This window comes from Cavia porcellus, unplaced genomic scaffold (genome assembly GCF_034190915.1).
Source record: "Cavia porcellus strain 051 isolate PalLab524CR breed Dunkin Hartley unplaced genomic scaffold, mCavPor4.1 scaffold_9, whole genome shotgun sequence".
NCBI lineage: Eukaryota > Metazoa > Chordata > Mammalia > Rodentia > Caviidae > Cavia > Cavia porcellus.
Window position 1 is genome coordinate 12847099 of NW_026947492.1, and position 24302 is coordinate 12871400.

General features: G+C 45.2%; 1 protein-coding gene across 1 annotated transcript in view; it reads left to right on the forward strand.

The window, feature by feature from the left end:
• Positions 1-24302, forward strand: part of Grik4 (glutamate ionotropic receptor kainate type subunit 4) — a 431262-nt gene that overhangs the window by 328035 nt on the left and 78925 nt on the right. Inside the window, 1 exon segment of the mRNA XM_063255944.1 lies at positions 757-861. Within this exon segment, the coding sequence (XP_063112014.1) occupies positions 757-861 (105 nt within the window).

The window sequence follows — 24302 nt, forward strand, 5'->3', positions numbered from 1 at the left end:
TGTGGCTGGCCTGGCCTGACGGCTGGGATACTTGGTGCAGTAAGACAGAAGAGCCCCTCCCCTTCAGGCTTCTCCAGATAAAAAGTCATCTGGTGATCCCAGTTAAGTGGGTCATAGTTTCCTAATCCCTGCCACCCAAGGGGAATCCATGGCAGGTTTGTTCCAAAAGCAGTGTCCCTTGTACCTTAGACTACTAAGGATCCTAAATCCCAGGCTTGCAACCAGCCTCTGCTGAACTGTGATCCTAGCAGGTTCTACATACCTGGGGGAAAGGTCCATGCTGTTGGTGGCTGTGATCCTTTCAGGAGCTACAGGCTCCAGATTTCTAGCTTGGTGCTAAGTTTCCTCATAACTTCCCTGCCCAGCCATGAAGAAACATCTTTTGTCAGAGAAGCCTGATGCATAAGGTCTTGGATTTTGCACTTACAATCAGATACAGGGACATTCTGAACTCCTGCAGACCTGGTGGTGGGGGTAAGCCGCTGCCCAAAGAAAATAAATTCTGTTGACTGTCAAAGGCCTACATAAAGCACAGAGAGAAATCTGAGCTCTAGCCAGCATCATTATTTGTATTGGCCTATGCAGACAGTAGGAATTATGGGTAGAGGGGAGCCTACCTAGATGCTGATAGGGTGGTAGGCAGGAGAAGAGATCTTGGTGCTGTCCCCTCCCCAAGTACCACATGTGTGGCTTGCTTGCTCAGGACCAAGTGGATATAGGGCCTGGTGGTGCTGTAACTCACTCTCTCTTGGACAGGTAGAATTGGAAGGTCTCACCGGCCACATTGAATTCAACAGCAAAGGCCAGAGGTCCAACTATGCCTTGAAAATCTTACAGTTCACGAGGAATGGTTTCCGGCAGGTAAGCCGTGCTGTGCTATGACAAAGGACTCCTCCTCCTCCGAGTTCCTTTCTCTGTTCCTAACCCATTTCTTCCACTCTTCAGTACTCAGGATGATCTCCTGCTGTCAGCTGTCCTTGAGGTCCACAGGATGCATCCTAGGCAAGGCTATCAGCCTCCCTTCTTGCCCCCAGCTCAGCCAACATGGGCACTTCTAATCCCACCAAAACTAAAAAAGGAGCAGACAGACTCTGTGGGTGAGGGGGAAGACAAGGGTGTCATTTCAGGAGGGGTTCACAGCCCCTATTTATTCTCTGGATCATTCTGCTCCTTGAATCTCACCCTAATCCTGATGGCTCCAGGGAACTCCACTGAAAAGGCACAGTTGTCCTCCCTTCTCTGGCAAACCCATAGCCCCTACTCCCAGGGCAGTCACCTCCCCTGTCCGTCACCTGTCTGCTCCCATCATTTTAGGGAAGGTTTGTCCTTCACAGCTTTTTGGAGCTCCCTAGTCCTTTTGTCAGCCTCCTCCATTAGACTTTTTATCCCTCTTTTCTCAGAAGGAGCAAGGACTCTGACAGCCATTGAAAATACCACTCTCGGGGGCTGGGGATTTAGCTCAGTGGCATAAGCGCCTGCTTGCAAGCAGGCAGTCGTGAGTTCGATCCCTGGTACCGATAAAAAGAAAAAAGACAAAAAAAAAAAAAAAAAAAAAAAAAAGAAAGAAAATACCACTCTGAAGGTGTCTTGTCTTCTCCATGATCATAGTAATCCGTTTGCTTTATTCAGAGTCCTTCTCTGACCTCAGAAAGGGCTGGAAATAGGAAGCTTGGCACTAATTACAGCAGGAAACAGGCATACTGAAGATCATAGTGACTGAACAAGAGAATTTATCACTGGGGGATTTCTGAAATCCCTTCCAGCGGACAATGAAGAATCATCACCTTCATCTTCACCACCTGCCACCACCACTACCATCATCATCAACAACATCACCATGGCAACTCTCATTTATAAAGCACTTACCATGTTAGATGTAACATGCACTTCCTCATTTAACCCCTTCCCTCATTATAAATGAGGAAACTGAGGCTCAGGGAGACTGAGCACTTGGGCCATGAACAGCAGAGCTGGTTTTAGCTTTACATATATCCCTCCTCTAAAGTCCAAATTCTTTTTTTTTTTGTCTTTTTTTTTTTTTTTCATTTTTATTGGTACCAGGGATCGAACTCACGATCACCTGCTTGCAAGGCAGGTGCTTATGCCGCTGAGCTAAATCCCCAGCCCCTAAAGTCCAAATTCTTACGCATCATGGCAAATTGTACTTTAGGATCACCTAGATAATTTGTTTTTTGTTTGTTTGTTTGTTTAAGGAGAAAAAGGGGAAAAAAATCAGAAAAAGGGTACAAGTTATACGGAATTTCAGAAAAAAATAAACAGTAGGAAATCACTAGTTAATGGATTACGTATTGTCATCTTAGAAATATTTGTTCAAGTTACAAAATTAAAGCATATAAAGTGGACATTCAAACAGTGAGACTGCAAACAGTTCTGTTCAATGATCCAACAAAACTCAGTAATATCATTGTTTATCTTATACACTTAAATATACATGCAGTTATACCATTTAGAGCACTTTCTTTTCCTCTTTTTTGTATAATGACTATTACACATTTTGGGTTTTATTGCTCCCACAGTTCTTATTACTTTTTTTGGAAGAGAGTAAAACCAAATGTGACTTAATAGAACAGAGTTGGTTAAATCAAAAGGGTGGACATAATGTAAAAACATAATACAAGGTGATCAACAATGGTTACCATAATGCCTCCTGCTATCTCAAATAGAATTGCCTATATCATCAGTTACAATAAAATTGAACAAAACAGTAAAGAATGAAACCAACAAAACCAAAACATTGGAGACATTACAGGTCTTCAAAAGTAGATAATAGTCAACCAGTATGGGTGTCATAATGAATCCCACTATCTTCACAGCTGTTGCCTAAACTTTCAAACCTGGTACTATCAAGCAAAGCAGAATAGAGGAACATCAGTCAAAACAAGATGGTGAGAGCAATACAGGGCTTCAAATCAAGTTAATAGAAAATCAAAGTGGGTTACTATAATATATCCTGCTATTTTTTATTTATGTTTCCCTTAATTAAAAGGATAAAAATAAAAAAGTAAATAATAAAATGGAGATTGAGATAAAAGAGGGCATAACAACTAAACAGTGCAGATCAAAACATAACCATTTAAGCAAATTAGTGTTTCACCACAAGATAATTCTGACATAAACGTAGTTACCATATTGTCTCTTTCCTTGAAATCTTTGAGTATAACTTCATATACTATAGCATCAAATATATCAAAAAATGTAAAACCATTCAAGAGAATGACAGTATTACAGGGTATTTAGAATCAACTAACAGATAATGAACTATGGTTTCTGTATAATCTCCTTGTCTATAAAATTTTTTGTTTATACTATCACATATAATAAAATCCAATAAGATACAACATGTTAAGACCTATGGAGACAGAAGAACAAAAGCTTGATGGGACTTCAAAATAAGATGATACCAAATCAGCACTACCTATTATGACGTTGTTTTCTCCAAAATAGCTGTTCCTATCATCCAATCTTCTCTGCCTCATTTCTCTTGAGCTCTTTTTCTGTCATTAGTTGTCAGTTTGTCTTCTTCATTTTGTTTTCTGCTCCATTCATTGTGGCCTCTCTGCCACTATTTCTGGATTCTTCATATTTTTCTTTTTTAGAATATCCTGCAGTATTCTCTGTAGAGTTGAATTGGTAGTTGCATATTCCCCTAGTTCCTCTTTATCCTGAAAGCACCTTGTTTTTCCATCAATTTCCAGGGATAGTTGTGCAGGATATCTCAATCTTGGCTGGAGGTTATTATCTTTCAAAGCTTGAATTATTTCCCCCAACACTCTTCGTGATTTGATGGTTTGTGCCGAGAAGTCTGCTGTAATTCTGATGGGTGTTCCCTTGTAAGTGATCTGTTTCTTGTCTCTGACGGCTTTTCTGTTCTTATATTGGATTTCTGGTATTTTGATTATTATATGCCTAGGTGTAGTTCTGTTTGGGTTGTTGGTGGCTGGGGTCCTGTATGCTTCATACATCTGAGTATCTTTACCTTTTGCTAAATTAGGAAAATTCTCCTGGATTATTTCTGCAAATAGCTTTTGTAGTTCATTTGTTTGTGTCCCTACCTCTTCTTTTATGTTCTTAATTCTTAAGTTATAGATCCTCTTATCATCTTCTAGTCTTTGTATTGTTGCTGTTTGTTTCTTTGTTATTTTTAAGAAGTTTTTCATTTCATACTCCCATTTTACAAATCTGCCCTCCAATTCAGATAATCTATCCTTAGTTTCTTTCAAGCTGTTATGCCAGTTTTCGACAGAGTTTTTAGTTTCCTGGTAATCTCTTTGAACCTGCTTCACGTATTCTAAGTTTTCTCTATTTTCTCCATCAAACAATTCTCCCCTCTTTTTCTGTAATTCCATTCCACCATCTGCTTTTTCTTGGGTGGTGCTTAGCATTTCTCTAACTATTCTGCTTATTTCTAGCTTCAGGTCATTAATAACTTCATTCCTGAACTCATCTATGAGGCTCTGGAGATAGCCTTTTATGTCTATTGGTGCCCTGTCTGCTATTGCCTGTTTCTCAGGATTGGGGGCTGAGAAGCCTTTCTTGTTGCTCCCTCTTCCCATATTCTTTGTTTCTTATATATGCAGGCGTATATAGGAGGCCCAGCTTCCTTCCCTGTCGGCCACAGTCTGATTGAATTGCGCCGGCTAGGTGTTCCCGCCCATCACAGCGCACCAGGGAGTTACAGACCGGGCAGCCTATGCGGGGCCTGCCCTTCCAGGTCAGCCTACCTAAGGCTTCACCACTAGGGTACACCTCCAGGCGCTGGGACCTGGGTTGTGCTAGCCTACTGGGTCTCAGCCAGCAGCATCACATAGACTAGGCACTGCTCACCAATCCTCCTTGAGAGGGGGATATGTGATTGAAGTCACTACAGCGCCCTGTTCCGGCAAGTCTGCCTGGTCCCAGAATGTCCTCTGTTGGAGCCTCCTAGACCGTAGAAGAGTCCTAGTTTCCCTCACTCACCTCAGGTCGATGCACGGCTCCCCGCCCGTCCTGCCCTCAACTCCGTTCACTGATTCCCGTTCTCAGAGCTTTTGTATGTCTCTCTCCCTGCCAAGCCGATTCAGATGTAGCTGCGGCGGCAGGAAACCCAAATCTCGGCTTCCAATGGTGCGGGCTCCAGCTTCCACGATCAGGCTTTATCTGTTCCTGTTATAGCACCAGGATTGCATTCCCAGTTGGTATCTCTCAGCCCAGTTCATTCTTGGGTCAGCAGGGTATATCTCCTCTTGGTTAGGATTCCTCACTCCACACCATTCCTGGATTCTAAGCTGGGTCTCACAGAGAGCCTGCATAGTTGCTGCTATCTGTCCCCCATGTTCTCCCAGAACAATAATTTGTTAAAAATGCAGATTTTTGGACTCTATCCCATAAGGTTATGTTCAGTGAACCTAGGATAAGGCCCCAGAATGGCACTCAGGGTGGTTCTGATGAAACCCTACACCAGAGAGGCCCATCCCATCTATCTCCTACCACTGTGTCCCCAAATCCCATGATGGGACAATCCTCTCAGGTGTCTCATGAGCCCAGTAGTGTTGTGTGACTATGTTGGTGGAAAGACCACAGCACCCTTCCTGGAATGAAATAAGGTAAAAGAAAATGTAGATGACCCCCAGCCGTGAGAAGTTACTCTGTCATCATCTGCCCCCAGCTCTGTACGAAAGCTCTGTGATCGTTAAGCAGCATGGTAACTACCCTTTTTAATGTCTCCTCAAATTGGAGCCAGTCAGGTAGGCAGCCAGGAACTAGGGAGATGGATTACCACAAATTGGTCATTACATCTCCCAGGTCACTTACTGAGCATGTGGCATGCGTCAGGAACTGTGCTAGGGCTGGGGGCAGCACGGCTGAAAACCACACTGTCCTTGCATTGAGAAGGAGCTCGTCTGGTGAGGGAGAATGAACTGAAAAAAAAATGGATGCAATTTGAGGTTACTAAACTCAAATCATGCCTTTAGGCCTATCATTTCCTGAATAAATAAGCGGCCAGCCCATGGGGAATTTGCTAGGCAGACTTTTCCCTGAGCCACAGTATGCCTGGGAGAAGTGAGGAGCATTCATTCATTATTTCAAGAGACACTTGTTGAGCAGCTTCTTTGTGCTGGTCTCCCTTCTTGGTACAGGTTTTTAAGATGGAAAAGGTCTGTGTTCATGAGCATATGTTCTACTAGGGCAAGACAACAGACATATACATACGACATTGTGTCAGTAGTGATTAGTGTGCTGAAGAAAAATACAACCAGGTAGAAAGGAGAGGAGGTAGAGAATAATGGTGGAGAAGCAGCTGGGTCACGGTGGTGGCGAACCTATGGCACACCTGCCACAGCGGGCTGCTGAAAGTTCCCAAAGGTTCACCATCACTGAGCCAGGAGAATGTAATGTTCATGCCAACGCCCTCTACAGAAGCCAGCTCCCTGGCTTTGAAAAATTCCTTTAGATCTCAGTCTTACTGTACCAGAGATCCTGGAGAGAAGCCCACTTCCAGGCAGCCCTTCTCTCTCGGGACACCTGCTCTGGCCCTGATCCCACCCTTGTCTTGAAAGATGGTTGCTTTGGCTCCAAGTTCCTCTTCTCCTTAACTCTGCTTCTGCATTGGTTGCTATTAAGGCTTCAAGGCCATAGGATTGCCTGAGTCACTAAGAACAAACATAGGACTCTAGCACCTACCCAAAGCCCCCAGCCCAGCCCTACTAGCACGTGTGCCCTGAGGTCTTCTCCACAGCAGCTGGCACACCATCAGCATCAGCACCCGTCAGCAGTATGGGACAGATACTTCCAATGTAAGTGTGCACATGAATGACCTCCGGTGCTTCTTTAAAGAGTACATTCCCAAGGCTCCAGTTACTCATTTGGATTAGTAAAATCAAGTGCATTCAGGAACCCACTATGTTGAGCTGGCACATAGGTGGATGTTTGGAATATGGTAATTTATAGATTACCTTTTGATAAATCCTACCCTAGTAGAAGCGTGGTGGTAAGCTGAGCCTCCAGGATTGAAAAGAATCTCTTATTTGACCTCCCTGAACCCCAGCACCATTTTTTGAGGTAATAGTGAATAGAATCTGCCACACAAATGACCATTAAAGAGATGGTATTTCTGACCTTCAGCCTCCCTAAGGGACACACACTCCTGACTGGGCTTATAAAATGATTGCAAGAATTCTCTTTATTACCCATTTTTCTTCAACAGATCTGGCAACCGTGCTGCTCCTTTCCTGTCTGATTCAGGTGCAGTGCGTACCGAGTGGAAAGCATGCTGTGTGTCCTGAGCACAGATGTAACTGTGCAGAGCGGGTCCCCAAGTCCCATTCCAATCACCGCCCAATCTTTGCCTCTTGACAGGTGTCCTTCCCCTGCTTGCATGGTGGAGAAATGGTTTGGGGGTGATAATTAATTGGGCTTCTCATCCATGGTAGGAAGAATGTCAGTATCTCTGCTATAATATTCTCCCGATCCCATCCAAGGTGATGCTGGCAGGGGAGGGGAAGGTGACAAGGAGCAGGGAAACGTCTCCTTTTGTGTATCAGACACCACATCGGCACTTTGTGCAGATCACTGCCAATCCCAAGGACAACACTCCAAAGTAGGTCAAGTCCCACTTCACCAATAAGAAAACTCAAGCTTTAGGGAGGGTGAAGAACTTGCCCCAAGTCCCACTTGCAGTCAGAGCTTGGCCGGACTGGAATTCGTGCTCAGGTTTGTCCAATTCCAAATCCCACGCTCTTGACTTGCCCACTCTTGGCTTTTCCTTGTTCCCCTGCAACCCCTGAACTCCCAAGTCAAAACCTTCTCTATGGCTTTTGCTTGCTGCCGCCTGCAATCCAGGGGGCTCCAGGTTCTAATGATCTGCAGAGCTGGGCTTTCTTTAGTAATGGCATCTTCTCATTTGGGTTTGGTTTGATTCTTTCTCTTTCTGTCTGGACTAGTAACTATTAAGAGCTGGTTTTGATTATTTAGAAAGCTCCGTAGAGGGACCCAGTGGGTTGTAATTGGTAAAATGTCTAAACCAAATACCTTATTCCCTGCTGGTGGCTGATTAAAGGATTATTACCATGTTAAAAATAGTCTTTTAGGATTCAGAGGGTTTTTCTTTTTACCATTTAAAAAATTACTGTTTTGTTTCTGCTTGGGGAGAGTTTTACATCTTGGGATTCAGTAGGGCTTATACTGGAACTTGTTTGGGAAAAATGTTCCCCATGGTGTCCCCTGCACATCACATTATGAAGCTGAACCGTCTCCAGTTGTTTATTTATGGGCGCAGGAGTTGGTCCTGTTGCTTCAGCTCGTCCCTGCATTATGTTTTCATTTCCATCCCTCAATATTGCCTGTATGAGATCACCATTCTCATTCCTTATTCTCTCTTCTTATCCTCCAAAGATCTCCTGGCTAACGTTAGAATGTTTTAGACTCCCTTCCTGATCTAGAAGTCCTCTTTGAAAGGGTAGGAAAAAATGAAACATAGCATTAGAAGTCATTTAATTTCTTTCATTTAACTTGGTCTAAAGATCAGAAATTCTGAGCAGCCCCCGAGCGACTGTGTTAGCGCTGTAATAAGATGAGCACACCTTTCATCTGAGGATCGGAAATGGCTTAACAGGCTCTAATTAAGCCTTTGGGGTTTGACATCTGCAGCTAAAGATGCTGGTCTACCCTGTTTCTGTTGATTCACTGTATATCGCAAGAGTACCTCAGTTTTCTTCCTGGGTATTAAGAAGATAATAATCCCTCCACTTTGGCATGGCTGGATCCAAGGATTACTGATAACAGCTTTGCCTCGAATCCTCTTCTGATTGCCTGTGGTTACATGGAAGACTGGTTCTACTGATGTAACAATAGCAAACATTCATTGTCATCTACATGGTGTACCACGCTGGGTGGTGTACAGACATACTTCAAATTACACAGCCTTTTATCAACCCTGCGTGAAAGCTACTCTCTCATGTGGTGGGTGAAAAGACTAAGAAGTAGAGATGAAGAAATGTATCTACCACCACACAGCCAATGAATGGCAAAGTCAAGAACCAAGCCGCTTTTAGCTTCTTCAAAGTCCAAAGCCTTTCCATTATGCAAAATTGCCCCAATCCATATTGGAGCAAACCTTCAAGGATTTTCATTTAATCTTCCATTACAGTGCAAGAATGTTTTGCACTGTTCTCAAGAGAGAGAAAGAGAGAGTCCTCATGCTCTCCATAACTATGTCCTGGGCTGGGAATTTACCACCTCTTCAGGAACACATTCTGATCGCTTCCAGGTACTGGGTCAAACTCTGTCTCTTAATTCTGCTCTGTGGAGCAGGGAAGTGCATGTTATTTCCTTTTTCTTACGTAAAAACAATTTGATTTTAGTTCATTTATTCATTCTTGCATTCCTGAATTTAACCTCACAGATTTTAATATCTACCTTTTGTCAGAGAGCTCCTGGTCATTGAGGGAGGCAAAAATCACAGTCAGCAATTACTGTGCAGTGCCCTAATTATGTTATCTTGTTTATTCCCTCCCTGAGCATGGCCCGTACTTATGTCCAACACTACATGGCTTGCCAGTCTCTCCCCATGGATGCTTTTTGGGGTTTGTCCTGCTCTATATCAAATCACAAGGCTCCACAGGGCTGCACAGCCCAGAGGCGAGACTCCACGGGGCTGTCAGGTGTCTGCACTGAACGCCCCATTTCTCTTCACCATAACAGTTTGCTTAGCGGAGTTTGTTTCCAGATTTTTCATTCTTCTGAACTCTGAGCCTTGGAGGTCAGTTAATTACTTGACTTGAATCCTCCGCACCATAGAGATCCCTTCATACAGACTTTTTACAGACTGTAGGCCTGAGCACCCTTTCTTTGGGCCACTGGTCCCTTGAACTCTGCTCCTGTGAAGATGGAGAGACTGACTAGGCTGGCTGAAAAAGGGCGAGTGAAAAATGTTGTGAGTTGATAACGTTATTTTATTTTCCAAAGCAGATATAATTAGCGTTCAATGACTCGTCTCTGGAATGATCTGAGCATTTGAGCACGGAGGCAGGAGGATGGATGAGATGGCTTATCTGGCTTATCCTTGTAAGCCAGGAATGTGGGAATCCAGAGTGCTCCATAGAAAGGTCAGGAAACCCTGCTCCTACTTCCTGAAGGCCCTGCAGGTCCCCACTCACTGCCACAGGTCAGGCTGCCTCTAATTTGCCCTGCTGCTATGTTGCTTAACAGGAACCCATGCAGAGACAGCTCTGCTCCCTTTCCAGGGGACTCTGGGATCCTCTGGTGTAGGCTGTGGCAGAGTTTGCTTTGCAGCACCCCGGAGGGGTCAGAGGCAGCTGCATCTCTTGTTACAGCCTTCTGTGGTGGGGCCTCAAGGAAGCAGCTTCTGTTACTCTGAAGGCAATCTGAGCAGACCTGCTGGGTGGATCTGTTGTGGTATCCCACCTCCTGACCTCTTCCCCCATTTCAAAAGCAGACAAACATAGAACAACAGAAAACCGTAAGAACACCCTGCCTATCAGATGACATTCTGTGCAGACAAGGACTACGTGTGGCATTGAAGGAACAGGACAGCGTCATGGTCCCACCTGGCGTCTGTGCCCTTGCCCCACCCCCTCTTATTATCAACTTCCAGTCCCTTCCGAGCTAAACACAGCCATCCAGGCTCAGCCGGGTTGCCAGTGCGGGGAGACGGTTCTGAGAATCCCATGATTGCTGCTGTGTAGTACATTTTGAGGAAGGAGTTTACCATAAATATGCAGCCCCTTTGAAGCTGCGTTTGCTGAGACCTGGCTCAGAGCACTGGAGCGGGGCTGTGATGGCTAGAAGTCAGCAGTGCTGAGTGTCAGCTCCCCAGTGGGGGGGACAGATCTGTGACAGGGGCCATCTAGGGAGGTTGCTTGGCCTGTAGTCCCCAGAGCCAACGCAGGAGCCAGGCAGAGGCCGCCTGTGATGATGAAATGGAAGCAGCAGGTCCCAGTGAGGAAGGTGTTTGTGGGGCTGCTTTGAAGGTGACTGCTAAGTCACTTATTTCTTCTTTTTAATTAAGGATCCAGGAGCAGGGAAATTGGCATGGAGTTTAAAAGTATTGATACCATCTCTTAAAATATAGTCTTAGAGCTGGAGATCAGTAAAGCCAGCTTGCCTTCCAGAGACTGTGTATGTGAGAGCCTCCCTCCTGGGTTTAAAGTTCCTCGGTGACCCCATTTGTTTTTAAGGGAACCATGCTGCATCCTGCCTGTTGCTGAGCCTTCTCTCTTGCCCCTTCCACTGTCCTTTAGTGCTACTAGATGACAGATGCCTTGGGCACCCCGGGCCATCTCACAGCCACCCACAGATCTCTACACCCACCCTATTGCTCACTGGCTGCCCCCACTCCTGTCTCCAGCACGGGCAGTCTTTCCCGACACCCCAGCTCACACAGGCAAGTTGTCCCATTGGTTCCAGTCCTGGCTCTGCCTCTGGTGTGATGGTATCACTGTTGTCTGTCCAGAATGAGTGGTAAAGAAATGAGGGACCAGATTACACACAACCCTCCTCTCTGGGGTCCTGGAGGTGTGCAGAGGGCACACAGGATGTACCTTCCAGATCTTTAAGGCGCTCAGGCCTAACAGACACCCCGGAGCCCCAGGATCTGAGAGTTTTGTCCTAAGAATCCCCTCAAGCCACTGCTGGCAGTTTATTCAAGAGATGTCTTATGTACTAAACCTTCCCACTGGCAGCTGGTATTTAAAAATTTGAAATGCAAGGCTCCTTGAACTACTGGTCTATTTTTTCTCTTCATTTTCTTCCATTGTCTAAAGCAGTGCCTCTCTGGTTCATTAAAAGGTGTTCCCATACCTTCTCCTGGGAGGAATTGAGCTCTTCTGGAACCTGGGCGCAGTGGTCTTGGGGGCAGATGAGGGTCTTTGGAAGGCTCTGACCTGAGAGGCTTTTGCTGACCTCCAACCTCCCTGGTGTCTATATATCTTATTTTTTTCCCCCAAAGCCCAGGGGCTTCCTGCTGATCAGCTTTAATGGCAGATTCACTGCAGCAGCTTATTCACACATGAGCCACCAAACAAATTAGAGCTACTTAAATTTTTGAACAGGGGGCTGCTTTTGGGCAGAGGAGCAGGATTTTGAAAGTGCTACATTTTAAATACATCTCTTATAATGTGCCCGATCACGCTTTTGCCTGAGATCAGCCTGGGGAAGTTTGCCAGGTGCCAGCGACGACTCCTCTCTGTGCCTCTTCAGCCAGCTCATGCCTGGGAGAGCTCAGAGAGGTTGACCTGCTAATTTAGTCTGCATCAGTCAGCTCTGAGGAGAGGTGGGGCCGGTCACCCAGAGATGTGAGGATGCAAGGTGGGCCAGGGGAAAGAAGCAGGTTGGACCCTGGAGATAGGATGGGGGAAGGCAGTGTGGCACAGTAGAAGGATGCCAGGATTTAGGAGTAGAAGGCTCAGCATTGCATCCTGTCTCTGCATTTCCTCCTCAATAAAGCAGTAATATGTGCTTCATAAAATTATTGAGAATACAATGAAACATTGTTTATAGCTGTGCTTTGAGGATTATACTATACTGTGCAAATTTTAGTTGTGTTGTCTCTGCTGGAGATGTATATCTATATATCTCTCTATCTCTGTTTGCAATATTCCTAGAAACGAGCTTCTAGCCTTGCGTGGGGCAGAGAGGCGGACAAAGCAGGGGTGATTGAAATGCTCAGGTCACTCGTGCTGTGACCGTGCAGCCCTGAAAACGGGCTGCCAGCACCAGCCCATGCCAGCCATGCCTGGCAGGAAATGGCGTTAGCAGCTGGCCCCTTCAAGAAGTTCCACCTCCCTCCTCCCTGTCTCTTTCCATCTCTAACCATGGTCCTCCCTGCCTCTATTCTTTTTCTACTCCCTAAAGCTCAGTCCACTTAGCAGTGGTTCTGGGTGACCATAAGGACAGGAGATCAGGAACTCTGGTCATTCCTAGGAGAGTGACAGCCCATGGAGGGCCTGCCTAGCATGATGCTTCTTACACGAGGCAGCAAAATCCCTGAAGAACAAGATCCCACATCTTAGAGAGTAGCTCAGTGGCTGCCTAAAATGACTGCCTAGAATTGGGGGTGAGAGACTGGGAGCTAACAGCTAGTGGGTAGAATGTTTTGTGTTGGGATAACAAAAATGATCTAAATTTGATTGTGGTCATGGTTGTACAACTCTGTCAGTATGCTACAACTTACTGAATCGTACATTTTAAGTTTGTAAAGTGCATGGTTTGCAAACTGTACTTCAATAAAGCTGTTTTGTTTTTTTGTTTTGGTAAATCCCCCATCTTCCTAGAGTGCACTGAGACCCAGGCACATGTTCTCTCCCACCTGTGAGCCTGCATCCAGCCAGGGACAGGATGAGCCAATCTCAGCTCATCACTGAGAGCTCAGAAGTCACATATGGCACCCCTATCCTCCTCCAGCATTTTCCTGAAGTCAGCGTCCTGAAGGACAGTGAATGACCAGCTTCCTTCAGCTTGACTGCTTCACTAAAACCATGAGTTCAGTCGGCACCTGCCACTCAGAGCTCAAAGGTTTTTACAGTCCCTTTAACCCGGAGGGCTGAACAAACGAAGCCAAGTGCACCCTGACTGTGTTGTGTTCTTTGGCAGTAATTTTCTCATAAAATGAGAAATCTTGAGCGCACCCCAGCTCTCTGACAAATTCTCTTCTTGGCAGCTAATTGAAATACCTTCAACCTTCAAGGAGGCAGAGGAGCGAGGGACAGATGAGCCTTCCTGTGTGGGGACTCTGCCGCGGTCTTGCCACATGGCAGTGTGAGGAACGCCAATTGGGTTCTCCCCAAACTACTTCGGAAAAAGTCTTGGATTTTTGACTACATAAGAAACAAGAAAAAGCGAGTTGGGATGTAGGCAAAGGAACTTACTGTGTTTAGTACTTCATTCCAAAAAAGAAAGGGAACTTGATTGTCTTTTCAGCCCTACTATGGAAGTTTAACTTTTAAAGCTTTGAACTGGGAGGGAAGTCAATCAAATCCATGAGAGCATCTTTGAGGGTAGCATTTGTAGTCAGAGGCAACAGAGGTGGCCAGAGCTCCACTCCTGCCCTGGTGACTCTCTGTTGTAACAGTCTCTGAGAAAAACCAGTGTGGGTTTACTCTCTGGCAGGAAGAGTGGTGACCAAATTCTGTATCACTGCAGAAGTTGAGATTCAGGATGTTAGTCAGCAAGTCTTGACAAAAGCCAAATATTCAAGAGCAGACAAGTAAATTGATTTTCATTATTTAAGGTTTTGTACTTGCAGATTTGATGACTTACCAGAATCTTTTTTGCTAACCCCAAATCAATACTTGCAGCATTTTTTCAAACATGCACAAAGCAGAAAAAACAATCCCCCAAAACAAAAAAATTCAAGTCACCTAATGAGCATGTTTCAGCTGAGGTCACACAGGTGATGCTCTGCCCTCTTGTTTTGTCTGTCTCACTGTAAATATGTGTCCTCTTCACCATCTGTTTGGAATTTTTGGGCTTTTGACCTGGTAACACTTGTGTTAAAAATGACTCCCAGACACAGTGCTCAAGTGCTACCCAGTATTCCTAAGCTCACAGAGGCTGAGATATGCCTTGCGGAGGAAAGCGTGGTTGATCAAGATTGGATTAGTGTTCCAGATTCTCTACAGTGTACTGGGTACCATGTATACTATTATATACAGTACATATTGAACCTTGATATAAGATCAGCTAAAAAGATTTACAGTATCAGCCTCTGTGGTCATCACCTGGCATAGAAGTAAATGTATATCTAATTTAAATACAGTATTTCCAATCATAAAAGTTTGGTTCACATGGGGGGTTAGGTCATGATCAAGCTCCCAAATGGTGCTGTAAAGGCTGATGTGGGGAACAAAAGAGGTGAAACTGGCCAAAGACTTCATTCTTTTAGTCACAGAAGCCATCAGAGTACATACTTACGTGCAGAGTGCTATGGAAATTCAGCATCACGGGACAGCCATGGCACAGATCAAAAGAAAAAATCAAAACCAAGTCCAGAGCCCACCTCAAGTGGACATTACATGGGCTTTCTTACCACCTTTGACTCAGTTGGTCTAAGGTAGCATTTTGTTAAACTGTGGGTTGCAAATCACTAATAGGTTATGAAATCAATTTAATGGATCAACACCTGCATTAAACAGTAACATTTATATGTAAATTAAATTAGCGTGCAGTGCCCATTGCAGAGGTAATTATTGTTTTGTAATATGTGGTTTCACCTGCACACAGATGGGAGTAACTCTGCATCCTGAATTGCAGCCTCAATGTGTTTCATCCTCGGGGTATGAAAGTGTCTGACATCGAGGATTTACACACTCTTATTTGTTCACTACCATATCAATCAACCAGTAGCACAGGACCAGGAACATAGCAGATGCTCAACCCATATATACATATTTTTTTGGATCAACAAACTGGTCTTGACCATTTATTATAACTGAAGGACTAACTGTAAGAATGTCAGACAAGCTAACACTTTTGAACGTCTGTCCCATACCAAGTACTAGACTAGATAATTAGGACCAGTTCATTGATGCCAAAAAATAGTAATCTTTTCAATCAGACTTCAAGGGATACAACCAAAGAAAACTGAGATTCCGGGAACTTGAAAGCCACACAGAATCACTATGCTAGACAAGATACTGATTTTTCCTGGGCTGTGGATATGAATTTAAACATTTAATAAATGCTTGAGTCATTATTCTTTAGCCACTGGCATTTACTGTAAGTGTCCCTGCATGGGATTTCACATCTCGTTGTATTTCCTTGCCTTTGATTCTGACATAGGTATTTAGCAGCGAGTACTTAAATGAAGCTTGAGGCACCAGAGTCTGTTATGGTGGAAAAGAAAAGCATCAGGAGTATACTCAATCACTACATAGTAGTACTTACCACACCCGAACCCCTAAAACTGTTCACATAATTGTTCGTTTCCAGCCCATTTCCCCACCAGACAATTTATTCCATGAGTGGTGACACTCTGTCTTATCCCTCATCATGTTCCTTATGTCTGGCATGGCATTGGGACTTCTTAAACATTTGATGGCTTACGTGAGTAAGTTCCTCTTTGTTGCTCCAGCTCCTAGGATGGTGCTTGGCCTTTAATAGGTACTCAATAAATATCTATTGAATTACGACATTCCTTTGGGCAAATCACTTCTTTTCAGTCTTCGGCTATTGTAGCTATAAAAGAAGGATATAGCCTAGCCCCTTTCAGCTGGAAGAGAATCCTTGAACGTGCTGGTTGTGTTTATAATGTGGTGAGGTTCCAAAGTGCCGTAGGACAGAGCTTCAAGAGACAGGGCTATGAGGGGCTGCACCCAGAAGCCCCAGACAAATGAACGCAGGAGGCTGCTAGGAGCACAGCTGACTAGGTGCAAAGATGAAGAAAATCAGGGGTAGCAATCTCACAGACTCTTGTCTAAGTATTTTGAGTGTGATCCAGTTGGCATTCCTATCACTGACATGTGATGAGGGCGTGGTCTCCAGTTCCCCAAATTGGAACACTCATCTGCCCTTCTCTCACATGCCTACTCAAAGGTGGAAGATATTTCAAGTTGTCTGCCAAGAATAGCATTTGTCAAAGAGCTGGGCCATGCTGGAACCCACATGAGAGCCTTTAGGAAGACCTTTCTCCAACCGGCCACAAAACAGCCCTCCCTGAGCCCCATGAACTGGAGGCAGTCAGAAGAGGGTGCAGTTCTCTAGATGTGTGCAACCATGAAAGAGAACTAAAGTCAGAAGGAAGAGGAAGGAAAAATATCTGCCCAATAAACAATTTTCCAGCAATAAGAGCTTTCCGGGATGGAATATGCTGTCTTCATGAGGACACACCTGCAAGAAGCCGAGCAGCCAATTACAGTAATGGCCTTGAGCACGTCTTTTATTCTGCCTGGCCATAGGAGTGTAGGACCTAGGCTCTACCTCTACACCAGGGAACCAGGAGGAAGGCGGGGCAACTAGAGGCACCTGAGGCTCTTGGTAAAAGAAAAGGGAACCAGGAGTGTGGAGAAGTGAATGCCGAAAGAAAAGGCCATGCAGGAAAACTTCAGACTCAGATTGCTCACTCCTGGGCTTCTCTGCTGGCTGAATCTCAGTAAAGGTGGTTCTTGTTCTTCATAGCATTCTAATCTGTAAAGCTGCCACATGCATTGCACTAGGGACTCCTAGGGGTAACACGGGGTTAGGCTCTTGGAGCCTCTGATCACATTTTCACCAACTAATCATGTATAAACTAATTAATTTATATGGGGTTCTGCTTCCAGGTATCTCATTTAATGTATATTGATACAGCACTGTAACTCACGCCTGAAGTGTGGAAGCCCTGGGCATCATGCTCCCTGTCAGTATGTCAAAATCAGTTCGGTGAAGTCCAGAAGCCACTAATTCATTGTCATAGGCATCCTTCCTAATGAGAATTTCAGCTTATATTCTGAACCTGAGATCTTAAAACATGAGCCACCAGTTATGATTCATCCAGCTTTGAATGGATTTAAAGAAGGACCTAGAATGTAAAAAATTTAGATTTTATAGACCTTTAAACTGTTGTCACATTGGTGATTGCCTCAGATCTTCCCAATAAGGGGAGAAGGACAGTGAGGTTATCTTTATCTTACAGGTAGCAAAACTGAGTTCCAGAGGGCATTATGGTATGTGGAGGCAAGGTCGACCTGGAGCCCAGATCTCCTGACTTCTGATTAGTTGCATTCCTACCAGATGCACAACTGTACTATTTTTGTACTTCTCACAGTTTATTGTTGCTAATCATAAACTATCATCTGCGTTATTTCAGCTGCTTTTCAACAACATTGTAGCATATATCCCCAGATTATGAGCAAGATCCATTCCAGGAGAATGTCCACAAGTTGGGTTTGCTGTGTCAGCCAAAGAGAGCCTTACACAGTACACCTGTGAAAGCTCATAGCTTGAATGCTTATAGGTTGGGAACTTACTGTACTAAGTTACATTAATAAGCTTTTCGTTACTGAAACAAATACCCCAGATCATCAGTTTCCAAAGAGTAAAGGTTTGTTATGGCTAAAATTTTGGAGATTTTATTTCATGATTGTCGCTTTGGGCCTGTGGCAGCACATCATAGCAGGAACATGTGGTGGGGGAAAACCTCTCACTTCCTGGTCATGGCCAAGAAGTGAAAAACAGCCAGGAGGAGCCAGGAGTCCCACTGTCCTCTTCAAGAGCACATCTCCACCAACCTCTGCCAGGCCCCACCTCTTAAAAGTTTTCACTGCCTTTCAGTAGTGTCAAGATGAGAGGGGCACTCCAGCTCCAAGCTCTAGCTGTGTGCAGACAGTCTGATTCATTTCCATTTGACAGATGAAAAGGGTTCAGAGAGGTTAAGTGGCTTACCCAAGGTCATAGAGGTTATACATGGCAGAGGGGGAAGGGAAATGTGGGTCTTCTGGTGTTGCAGACATCCCTTTGCACCAGGCTCCTAGGCAACCCCCCCGACCCCTGTCCAGAAACATTGACATGGGGTCTTTCAGCTGACTCTGTTCAGGAACATACTCACCAACAAACCGGTTTACAGTTACCAGAACTGTGTGAGAAGGCCCAGATCTTAAAGTCAAGATACCTTGCAACTGTGCTAATTCAGCCAGATCACATAGTAATAAATACAGTCTGAGTTCAAATTTCAGTTTAATCTTGATCTCTGTTAAGTGTGTGATCCTCAGCAAGTTGCTTGGCGTCTCTGCATCTGTTTCATTCATTCATTCAACAAAAACTTGCATCAACATACTTACATTGAGCATTGTTTTTGCGGTCTGAATTGTATATACTGTCTGCATTTCTCAGGTGGGAATAATAACAGGCACATTATGCAGAATCCGGAAAATTTATGTAAGTAAACCACATGGCCCAGTGCCCAGCAAGCAAAGATCAATAAGTGTTTGCAGAATCTGACTCTGGAACAGAAGAACTTACCCTGCCCAGGAGTTACATCAGCCTCCCTGGAAGGAGCTGTGCCCTGGCAGTGCTGAGTTGCAAAGAACAATCATCTAAATGTACATAAAATACTAAGTGCATGGCACTGTGTGCTCATCCTGATGCTGGTGCAGGCAGGGATATAAGGATATCCCTTGGGGCTTTAAAAACAAATCCCTTTGTTCCCACTGGAGAAAGTACCAAATGGCAAGATGACAACTCAGTGTTTCTCAGCAGGAGGGAGAAGGGTTGAGCTGGCAGGATTTCCAAGGCTCCCCATGAGAGGAAGGACATGTGAGTGCCAGGGGCGACAGTCGGGTGAGTCCCTGGACCTCCAGGACTGGTCTGCGGGAAAAGGCCTGAGATTCATCTGTGATAGCCAGGAAGGCTGAATAGAGGCCTCTAGCATGCCCAGCACTGTGCTAAGGCTGTTCCCGGAAATATTGTCTTGATTCTTAGTAACAAAATAGCACAGGAGTTGGGAATACATGCTTTGTGGGTGGAGGAAACATGCGTCTGGTACTTCATAGTGCATGACTTTGAGGGCTTTAATAACCTATTTTTGCAAGGACAAAGGGATTTTTTTTTTAATCGGTACCAGGGATCGAACTTGCGACCGCCTGCTTGCAAGGCAGGTGCTTATGCCGCTGAGCTAAATCCCCAGCCCCCTGAACAAAGGATTTTTAACATCTGTACAATCAGTTTTCAAAATCAAAAGCTCTTATTTCTTAAACTGGGTGTGGTGGCATGTGCCTGCAATCCCAACGCTCCTGGAGGCTAAGGTGGGAGGATCTCTAGTGTGAGTCCAGCCTGGGCAACTTAATGAGATCCTGCCTCAAAATTGAAAATAATAACAACAAAAACCCAGGGAGCGGGATATAATTCACGGCACTGGCTCTGGGTCTCATCTTCAAAACTGAAAAAGAGAAAGACAGAAAAACAAGGGAGCAGGAAAGGAAGGAAGGAAAGAGAATGAAAGATCTACTTCTTTTGAATTTGTGATTTGCTGAGGGTTGAACGCAATGATCTGTGTCATATTTCTGGTGCATCTGCAGTAACCCAGGCACCATGTCAGGCTCCAAGGATAAAATAACAGGCAAAACCAGCCACCATCCCTGCTCCTACGAAGCGTAGTGTGCTATAAGGCAGATAGTTCGTGAGCAACACCACATTAACACATGTTTTGAAGGAAAAGAATATGGTTCTGGGAGAAGTTTGCCTTTGGAAGAAAATAATCTTAGATCTGAGGCCTGAAAGACCAACAGGCAAAAACTAGATCAAGGTGGGAAAATGTTTTCTATGAAGGCCCAGAGGGTAAATATTTAGACTTTGCAGACCATGTGTCTCTCCGACTTGCCGTTACAGATGAGAGCAGTCACAGACAGGGTATACATAACCAGGTATGGCTGTGTCCTGGGAAAGCTTATTTCCTGAAACAGGCAGATGTGGACTGTAGGCTACAGTGTGCCATTCCCTAAAGCGGCAGAAAGAGGGCTGGGGCAGAGGGGCGTGTGGCAGGGAGAACTCCAGACAGACATGGCACAGACGACACAGAGGCCCTGGCACAGGTGGGAACTCGATGCCCTTGAGCAAGGGAAGAAGACTGGTGTGACCAGCTGGTTGCACAGTAAGCAGAGAGTAGGCTCCCAAGAGCCTTGAGCCAGCAGTAAGGGTTTTTGTTCCTATCCTTGAACCCAAAATGGGAACGAGCCGTAGAGTTTCTAAGCAGCAGCTGGGTTGATGGTGGGGAGGAAGACTTTGCAGTTATGGCTGGTTGATGCTGTCTGAAGGGAGAGCAGAGCAGGGAGGCCCAGAGCCGATTCTCGTCTTTAGGAAGTTCATGGGAACATGGATGAGGGTGGCCGCTGAGTGCCAGATAGCAGCGAAAGTCTTCCACCTCCAGGTTCTGTCTGTCAGTGCTATCAAGAATGTGCAGAGGACACCTTTGGTCAGGGCCTTTGCATGAGCACTTCCCATAGTGACCAGCTTGCTTGGACCAACGTGGGCCACACAGCAGAGTAAATGCCAGTGTCTGACACTCATTCATTTGCATAGTCACCTTTCAGAGGACTGTGTAACTCCTGTGGAAACCATGGAGACCACTTACTCCAGCTCCCTTGGTCCTGGGGGCCCTTGTCCAAGTTTTCTGTCCAACTCATGCCAGGCCTGGTCTCCAGCTGCTCCAACAGGCATCTTAAACATCTCCTGCAAGGACAGTGGCTTGGAGACAAGTCATCCTAGAAGCAAAAAAATGACTCTTCACAGTGAAAAACAAAACACTGGGAAAGGTAGAGAAATCTGCAAGGAGCAGAATTGCAGACAAGTGGCCCCCACATTTGGTCACCCCAGAGCAGTATTATATGGTATTATATTGAAGCAACTGGATTCATAATAATATCACATATTAACGTAAAATATCTGCTCTTTAAAGAGAGGGATATAGTCCTTTCAAAAGGATTTTTTAAATATATAATTACATATAATTAAAATATCTGGAATTTGGTACTTGCAGGAATGAGGTAAATACATAGATTTGTGTCCCTTGGGATAAGGGATGCTTTCTATGCACAGACCAGTATATTCCATATCAGTTATGTTTACGTAAATTTTCATGTTTGACTAAGCATGTCTATCGCACAATGTTTCTTCTAGTAACACTCAAATCTGTAGCTAGAAAGACTACACATTTGTAGTCAACATCATCATCCCAGTGGAGCAGTGCGTTGGGCTTGTGTTGAATCCTGGTTTTTCTGATTACCAGCTCTGTGACTTGGAAAAATTATTAATTTATCTGGTCTTGGCTTTCTCTGCTGGCAGTGAGACCAGTATGCACAAGCCTCTGGTATTCTGGGGTATCCAACCCAGAGCTTGGTTGCACAGTGAGCATCTGTGGGGTGCTGGCACCAGCCTCCCAGCCAGCAAGAGCCCGTTCTGCATGTCTTCCCAGCTTTGTGTTTCTTAACATCATGCCAGCCATGGTGAGAGTGCTCACACCACAGAAATTGGCAGCTATTATAAGTCAGGGCCTCTTTTTCCAGGAGAACCAGTCTTTAAACACTTCCTAGTTCACTACAGGTGGGTACTGAATCACTATTAATTGCTACACCCTAGAGTTTTTCAGTAATCTGAGTTTCCGTTTGTGCCCTACTGTAATGTAGCCAATGTCAGAATCCAGCTGATTCCAATACAAACTGTGCTGCTGGAATGTGTGACCTAGCTGTTTTGGGGTAAAGCTGGAGAATTTCTAATGCTGATACTGCCATTCTGGACACCAAACTTGGGGACACTAGCCTAATGTGTCTAATAAACTAATGCCACAATGTGGAGTCCCTTGTGACTCCTCAGAAAAGATTGTCCCTTCTGTCTCAGGCAATAGCACTGTGATGAATGCTGACATAGTATCTGGCCCATATGCCATCTCATGTAATCTCCTTAAAAACTCTCTGGCAATTATTACTGTTTTAATCCTCATATTATAGATGGAGCAAACTGAGGCTTGGAGGCACTCATTAACTTACCCACTGGCCCTAGACAGAAAAGCCAAGTGAAATTCAAATCCTCCACCTCCGAGGCAATCACTTGGGTTACGCAGGTTGTACAGACTCAAGGGTGAGTGGGTCAAAATCCTGAGCTCTGCAGGCCCCACTGTGCATGGGCAGCACCACCTCCCCCTAGGGAGTTATTGTGTTCTCACTTGCATTAACATACTATGGAGGCTGGTAGGGCCCCTGTCCAAATGTTTACTCTCTGCCCTTTGCTGCGTCCCTTTGGGTCTTTAAATTGGTCCAAAGACAGAGTAAGTGGGAGAAGGAAACTAAGAGCACCAAGCAGAGATTATTTAAAGTGACCTCGGGCCTGCACATGCGAGGATGTAGAAGCAGCTTACAAAACAGCTGTTCCTACAGGAGGTTTGGGGGGCAGGTGTCAGGAGGCTGGAGCGAAGGGATTTGGCCGCAAGCAAAGGCACAGATTGTCAGCGATGAGAGAGCTGTGTCTCCTGCCCACCCCTGGCATGTGTGTGGCACTGAAGGTGCCCAGGGGGTGGGGCAATTAGTCTGTATCGCAGGGCGCCTGGCTCTGCCTCCCCCTTCCCTCCCACTGCCTTTTGCAATTAGATTGCTCTGGGTAATGGCTGCCAAACCACTTTGTTAGAACTGATGGGTTTATTAATTTCTTGGGGGCTAATAGGAGGGTGGGTGGGAGATTCATTTCCCAACTGGAGCACGGGGGCTAATTAGTCTCTTTGCCAGGTCCCCAGAGGTGAGAAGTGGGAGGGTGCGTTGCTCAGGCTGTTGGATCTGGCTCTGGATAAATCATTCCTATCCTTGGCTTGCACAGGGAACCTAGCTTATGGCTCCAGTCAGATGCGGAAGCCTGGGGCTGGAGCGTCTTACAGCGGTGGTTAGTGAGCACTGAGCCCCTTGAGAATAGTGGGGGTTGGAAAGTGACAGGAAGATCTGAGGGTGACAAAACAGGGTTCAGAAAATTTCAATCCTTTACCAAAATCTCAAATGCTGACCTCTCGCCCGATTTCTTAAAATATTTCTTCTGTCCAAATAAAGCCTTTCTCAGCTTAGAAGACCATCGGGAGCCAATTCCACCCGTTTTGAAGGCTGGGAAAGTGAGCTCCTTGAAGAGACAAATTCACCAAGAATACAGCTGTGCATTTGGAGTTCTTATTGCATAGCTGAGCCCAGAGAAGCCATGTCCTGTTTCGCGTGGCCTCTTGGGTAAAGGGTACATTGGCATCCCCTCCCTAAGCGGGACAGACACAGGAAGGATCATGACTTTAGGAATCAAACAGAAGTGGTTTTAAGCCTGTGCTTCATCTACCAGCTGTGTGACTTGAGGCAAGCCATAAAGCCTGCCTGCGCCTCAGTTTCTTCAGAAATAAAATAGAAACCAGTAACTATTCTAGGGGGGCATAGGAGAGTTCACCGAGGTGACAGTAGTTTGAATCTAACACAACAGATGTCAGTAACTATTACCCTTTCCCTCTCCATTTGGGAATCTAAAAGTATGTTTCACTCCTTGCCCCTGCAGTGAGAGAGAGTAGGGGAAGGTCAGGCAATGGCATGACTTGGCTGGTCCCTTTGAGACACTGTAGGAGCTCCAGAGGCCAGAGCGGGGAGTTCATCTACCTTCTTCCCATGCCTGGCCAGTAACAAAACTCTGCTGACAGGAGAGGATGGCTCTCCCTGCTCTCAAGTCCAGACTGAGCATAAATAAGACTGTTTTTTTTTCTTTTTCTGTCGTGAGATGCACATGCTACTGGGAAAACATGTCAGGAAGTGAAAATGCTCAGAGAACACTGGAAGGTTAAGACAGGATGACCATGATGGCTTTCTTTG